The 7,096-nt window shown below is 46.1% G+C and overlaps 1 protein-coding gene across 1 annotated transcript in view; it reads left to right on the top strand.

The window, feature by feature from the left end:
* PTPRT (protein tyrosine phosphatase receptor type T) overlaps positions 1 to 7,096 on the top strand; it is an 804,737-nt gene that overhangs the window by 190,074 nt on the left and 607,567 nt on the right. Inside the window, exon 7 of the mRNA XM_007464800.1 lies at positions 531 to 824. Within this exon, the coding sequence (XP_007464862.1) occupies positions 531 to 824 (294 nt within the window). The remainder of the gene's footprint in view (positions 1 to 530; positions 825 to 7,096) is intronic.

Here is a 7,096-nt window from a genome sequence, read left to right as displayed (position 1 = left end):
CCCCCCCCCCCCCTCTCTGCTGGAGGAAATTGCTGGGCTTGGGGAAGAAGCTGAATTCCTGCTATGCCATCATCCCTTTACCACTTAGGCTCCTATCACTATTTGGAAGAACATCCACTAACAATCTGTGCGTCCCTATAAAAGAAACGTTTGTAAACTCCTGACTCTCCGGGGTTTTGAACCAAACTCCGCTTTAGTAAAGGCAGGTTCTCATTTGAGGATAGAAAAGAGACTATTACCCCAGGCAGCTTTGCCGTGTTCAAGAAAAATCTTTTCCTCACAATGGCCATCATTCTTTCCTTTCTCTAAACGAAGGAGATACAGTAGGTGTTGAATTTAGTTACTTAAGAAATACTGATTCAGGTATTTACATACAATTATTTAAGTAAAGTAGGACGCGAATGGGTTGAGAAAGGGATTTGGGCTGTTTTCTATGGCTCTCCAGAATTCCGTCCTTTGTCCTCACGCGTTTGGAGTCTCCTCTATAAACCATTTGGGTCTGACATCCTTTGCTGATTCCTGTCTTTCAGAGCCTCCCACACCCATCGCCCCCCCAGAGCTGCTGGCCGTGGGGGCCACGTACCTGTGGATCAAGCCGAATGCCAACTCCATCATTGGAGACGGCCCCATCATCCTGAAGGAGGTGGAGTACCGCACCACCACCGGCACCTGGGCAGAGACCCACATCGTCGACTCTCCCAACTATAAGCTGTGGCATCTGGACCCCGATGTGGAGTATGAGATCCGGGTGCTGCTCACGCGACCAGGGGAAGGGGGCACGGGACCACCAGGGCCTCCCCTCACCACCAGAACCAAGTGTGCAGGTAGGACTCTTCTTTCTGGCTCCGTTTTGAGAGGTTGGGCAGTTGCTGGGAGTGATTTTTGCTCCTGTGACAGTCATTCCTCCACTTTGGTATGAGTGTGCTTCCTGTTGTGATAAAAAACAAAACAAAACAGAGGTTTGGTCTCGCCTTAGGGGCTCCAGAAGCATCTCTGGGGACCTCCTGGCTTTGACTGGGAGTCTAAGAAGCACCTGACTCTAGCTGTGTCATGGAGAGGTTCCTGGTCCTGACAGTGTTTCCCGGGACACTGGTTCCCTCTCTCCAAGGGCTTCTGGTGCCACTGGTGTGTGTCTGAGCCTTCCTAGTGCTGACAGTGCCTCTGAGGGCTCCTGGCCTTGTTTCTCTGAGGGCTCCTGGGCCTGCTTCTCTGAGAGCTCCTGGCTGTGTCTCTGAAGGTTCCAGGCTCTGGTTGTATCTCTGGGGGCTCGTGGCTCTGACCATGTGACCTGAGGCTTCATTTGCTCTATGTCTCTGAGTGTTTCTGATTCTTGTTGTGTATGTCAGGTGTTCCTGATTTTATTTTTGGCCCTGAGGATCTCTGGGCTGGGCCTGTGACCCTAATGAGTTCTTGGTTTTGACAGTGTCCCCGAGGGCTCCTGGTTCTGGTTCTGTCTCTGAGGGGCTCCTGGTGCCAGCTACATCTTGAGTGCCTCCTGGCTCTGAAAGAGGGTCTCAGTGGATTCTGGAAATGCCTTAGTTCCTGAGTGCCTCCCACCTCTGTGTCCCTTGGGGGTTTCTGGCACCTACTTAGGAGTCTGAGCTGAGACTCTCTGTCCAAGGGTCCTTTGGATTCTACATCCCTACAGGCTCCTGGCTCAGTGTTCCCTCCAGCCAGGCTCCACCGGATTCTCTGAGGTTTCCGATTGCTGCTAAAGGGTTTGCTGACTAGGGCTGTGTATGGGAGTGTTCTTTGTATCTATCCCCAAGAGCTCTAGGCTTCTGTGGTGTTTCTGACAAGGGGTGTTGTCTGGGATTGTACCCCTGACTGTACCCCTGAGATGTTCTGGCTTCAAATGCAACTCAAGAAATTAAAAGGACTCAGTTTTTTATGGGTTTGTTTGTTTGTTTGTTTTTTGCTGCAAATCACATTATTTATTTTATCTCCTTTTTCCTAAGTAACCATTAGATGTAAGTATTTTTATCTCATATATAAATGAAAGAATAGAGACTCAATATTTTTAAAAGTTTTATCCAAAGTCATAGAATTGGCCAACAGCACGCTCAGGATTTGCCCTCAGGTTTCCTGACTCGAATGCCCTTGATCATGTGGTGTACAGAGCTGGGGGTGCTCCAGTGGGGGACCAGGGAAGTGGCAACGTGAGCCATTGACTTCTGAGGGAAAAGGAATCCTTGATGGCTTCTGGGTGGGGAGAGAAGGACCCATCAGCACAGTGACTTCCATGGAACGAAAAAGTAAAACACAGTCAGTTCTGCTATAATGCAACATACGTGTTCCTAAAAATCGTTGCACCACTCGAAGTTATGCAGTAAAAACCACTGGGCTTATGGGGGAAAATGGGGCTGGGGCACAGCACTCATCAGTGACACACCAAAAAGAGAGGAACCTAGTAAAAATGGCAGCACAATTGTACACATGTTAATGGCTAAGATATGCATAAATACTGTAATACAAATGGGGTGTTACCGTGAAACGTCCTGGAGTTTGCCTGTGGAAGTGGGTGTCAGAAAGGCTGCAGCCCATGAGCTACTGTGCAGTGGTGGAGGAGGGCTGTCTGAAAGTGGCGGTAAGTTGTGACACCACGTGTGGATCAACGTGGCTTGTAACGCACACAGTGAACGAAGGAAGCAGGTAGATGTTTGAGGTGGGTGCGTCTTGTGTGTCCCTGTGTGACTCAGTCCAGCTGGGTGCGGTTTTCTGCTTCACTAGTGTTTCTGTGTGTACAAAATCTCACATAGCAAATGTGAAATTCACGCTGTGCTCACATTGTTTCCTGATATATCAATCATGTTGGAAGACATTTGCATTTTCAAAGTAAGCGTTATAGCAGAACTGAGTGTAACCATTCTTCAATATCTCAGTAGTGCGTCTTGGTAGCATGTAACCCAGAGTTAGTGAGTATTTCCTTTGCTTGGGAAGAATATTCCTTTGAATGTTATTGAACCACCACGATGAACAGAGATGCCATTTTCTTGATTAGTTTCCAAAACAGGCCTTTGGTAAAATTCCTCATTGAAACTTGATTATAAAACGTACTACTTTAAAAAGACGTAAGGATATGTTATTAAACCAGGTAATACCTTATCTCAGCTTTGCACTTCAGTATTCATCCATAAAAATGATTGATTTGATCCTGCCGATGAGACTTTTCTCTTTCTACAGGGTTTCCAGGGTTTTTGATCTTTGTAAATGATATTCAGAGCACTTTAGCAGCCCCCATGGACTTATTTGCTGATGATCATAATGCATTTTGAAATTCAGTCGCAAGGTGATCATCTCAATAAAAATTTACAATCTATTGCAAACTGTTGCCGAGCCTGTGTAATGGATTTTACATGTTGAAAACACGATTGTCTGACTATCACTATAAAAATTATGAGTTGAAAATGCTGTTTGTGGTTTTATACTTCAAAAACTATTGATGTTTAAGTAAGTTATGCCTAAAATCTTGACTAACCCACATTTTACAAAATGTGTCATCAAAGAGGTAATCATCTTTTCCACACTGCTACTGGTAGTAGAATGCTCTTTGCCTCATAATTAATCTTTCAGGGAATTCCAGGGCTGATATCCACTTGTGGAGGCTGTTTATTGGGGTTGGTAGTCTGAGTTTTTTCCCCCTTTCTTTATTCTCTTATTAATCATACTGGAAATGTACTCATCATTTTACAAAACAGAAAATGAGAGAGTGTGGAGTGTGGAAGGTATAATTTCTGCCCAGAGGAATTTACAGACTGGGTTAAGATTCTAACAAAGCAGCAAAGAGAATAAAGCGTAAAGTCAAGTATCGAAATAGTGCACTTTGTGGAGAAAAACAAGTTTGGCGTGGAAAGAGCAAATGCTGTTTAAAATGATCTCGAGCAGGTGGATTTCAAAGTTTTGTCTCTGGACGAAAAGCATCGGCATCACCTGGGGACTTGTTAGAAATGCAAATTCTCAGGCCCTGTTCCCTGACCTAGTGAATCAGAAATTCTGGGGATGGAGGCCAGAGATCTGTGCTATAAGGAGCTCTCTGAGGAATGCTGATGCACACCCACATTTAAGAACCACTGATATAGTGTCATACCCAGATGCCACTTTGGTAGTATGCCCATTATATTGCTTGATCCTTGAGGCAGTTCTGAGAGGTAGATGGGAAAAAACTGAGGCACAGAATCATCAGATGAAGCTCACAAGTCAATTACCTTCTTACAGCTAAATCTCTTGGCCTAAGGAACTCTCCATCACATGGTTTGATGGGGTTTCCTCCGCAAATGTTCTCTTGAGGGTGGGACTGAGTGATAAAGAGACTGGTAACTATGGAGACAAGCTGAGCATGAATAGCCTCCATGCACTGCAGCTATAGTCCTGTTCATCAAACATCTGCTGAGTCCCTTCCATGTGCCCAGCTCTGTGCTGGGTACTGGTGGCAGCGGCATGCAACTGGAAGCTGCAAGCTCAGGTATCAAGAAGATGCCAGGAGGCCCAGTTCAGCAAGGGCAGGTGGCGATGATTCTGGTTCTGCCAGGTCTGCCAGGTCACTAGGTAGATTCTTGGGGCACTGGGAGCAGGTTCTAACCCTTAAGGGGAGAGATTGTCAAGAGTTTAGTTATAGTGCAGCGTCCCAGGCCAATAGTCTAGAGTTCATAGCAAGACCCTTAGCCGATTAAGCTAGAGCCTGGACAGATTTACCAGATAAGAACCTAGTAATGTGAGGATAAGAGGAGAGGGCCATAGATGACACTCCCAGGCTTCTGGTTTGGATGTCTGGGCGATGAGTGATGGAGCTGTCTTCTGAGATGGAAAACACAGAAGACACTTCAGGGGCGAGAAAGCCAGCCCAGGTTTGAATATGTTGTGTTTGAGGTGCAGCTGCACAGCAGGTGATGGTATAGGTCAACCTGGAGCTCAGGAGAGGCCAGAACGTTATCTCTTCTTCTTCCAGGAGAACTACCAGGTTGCACCTGGATTTGAACATCAAAAGGACATCTTTGTACCAATGAAAGCAGTTTAATTCTCTCTCTTCATGCTCTTCTCTTGAGATGCCCCACATTCATTTTTTTTTTTTTTTCTATTATCATTTTGTTCCTTTTGGTCAGTTTAATCATTCGCCATCTTTCCTGAGATATAAGCCTGGGGAGCAAACACGATAATGTACATCAAAGTGCTTTGAAAAGCTCAAAATGCTCTTTAGATATACCTGTAATGACACAAATCCTTATTTGTTGCTATTATTGTTATGGATGTTATGATTATGAGAAATGATATCAAAACAGGAAGTCTTACTTGTCCACTTCTCTGGACTGACTGGCATTTGGAAGGGTGGGCCGTATTCTTTTGTTGTGTTTCATCATCCCACGGGAGATCCCATTTCAGAACACGATGATCATACCGTAGTCTGGACTCTTAGAGATTTTCTGGTCTAGAGCAACAGGTGGTTTTCTCTGGCACAGACGCAATAGCAGTCGTCCAGTCATAGGAGCTGGGTCCTAGAGGGGCTCTCTGGTGCCCACCCAGTCTTACCTTGAATGCCACCTCTGATGGGGGTGCTCATGTTCTCCCGTGGAAGACCAGGTCACTGCTGGGGATCCTGGGTGGTTATTATTATTCACTACCCAGTGTTAGCCTAGTTACCATAAAATTCTGGATGGGGTCCTAGTTAGGAGCAGAGAGTATCCATTAGGTTGAAAGAGTAGGGGCAGTAGGCAGGCTCTTTGCATCAACTGTCTGGAGTCCACAAGGAGAACCAAGGCCAATGGCGTTGACGATAGGGCCCAAGGTCAGTAAGCGGGGAAGGCAGGTGAGAAGAAAAGAGGTGCAGACACCATACTGGTGCAACCTGGCCCTGCATCTTTTCTGCAGGTACCACTTTTAATGGCCCGAGCACCTGCTTGTTGATGTCTTAAAATGATCACTCAGAAACTCTCCCTCCTTTTTACCCAAATCTGCCTCCATGCAACACTCACTTATGGATTCTGGGTTTACTTTCGGGTGGCCTGTTCCTCCATATCTCAAAAACAGGTCTTATGCTCCAGAAATCTCTTTCCCCAAAAGCTGTGTTTCAGCCAGACCCTGGGCAGCTCTCTTCACATCATACCTGTGGAATCACAACTCAACAATCCAGCAAGCCAAGTGATCATACATCCCCCTGTGATTGCTTACTCTTGTAAATCAAAGGGCCCTTGCCTGGGAGTCCACTTCATCGTGGTCTCACAGGGTTCAGGCTCTCTTAAGTGAAAAGCGACTTGATACAGCCAGACACGCGACATGCACTGCTGATTTGGAGAGCTCTCTTCCTATTGCCTCCACCTGAGGGTTGATTGCACATTATATTTTATTTACATATTTATGGATTTCTACTTGAAGTGATATGTGTCTGCCCTGCTCTTTTCTCCAAGGGGATAAAAAAGAGAAATTCCAGTTGCTGGGCTCAATGAAGTGAGGGTAGTCATTAGAATTTAGTGAAAAGAACAGGGACTTTAGAGCTAAAAAGATTCTGATTTTTATTTCAAGCTGGCACTTGTTAGCTGGATGACCACGGGTGAATTACTTCTCCTGTCGGTGCCTCAGTTTCTTTTCTTCCATTTGTGAGAGATTGCAGTATACCACTGTGTTGTGAGGCTTCAGTGAGACAAGTTACCTGCCTAGCAGAGAACCCAGGACATAGAAGCCCCTTTTAATGAACAGTTTTTAGAAATAATCTCAGGCCTGGGAAGATTCCCTTCACTGTAGCGTCACGGACCCTGCTGTACAGGATTTCTCCAGTTGCCATTCTCTTCACTTTCTCAGCGGTGGATTCATGCAGAAACTCTGATGAGTGGCTCTGCAGGTGTTCCGGAGTCTTTGACGTGTGGCTGCAGGACCTAGAGGTGGCTGCAGTGGTACTTGATGATGCGGGAGGGGGAGATGGGAATTGTCCTTTTATAATTCTGTCTCCAGTCTTAAGTAAGAGAGAGAAGCATGCTTTCCAGACCCTTCTCTCTTCTGGGAGGCCAAGGCTAGTGGGAACGAGGCCTTGGAAGACAGGGAGTGGAGGTGAGTCCTGACCCTCTGCAGTGAACATCCTCAGATTGGTGTGTTTTTAGCCTAACTTGCA

The sequence above is a fragment of the Lipotes vexillifer genome, unplaced genomic scaffold, assembly GCF_000442215.2.
Source record: "Lipotes vexillifer unplaced genomic scaffold, Lipotes_vexillifer_v1.1 scaffold53, whole genome shotgun sequence".
Taxonomy (NCBI): domain Eukaryota; kingdom Metazoa; phylum Chordata; class Mammalia; order Artiodactyla; family Lipotidae; genus Lipotes; species Lipotes vexillifer.
Note: the sequence above shows the minus strand (reverse complement) of the source record. Positions and strands in the feature narration are given on the sequence as shown.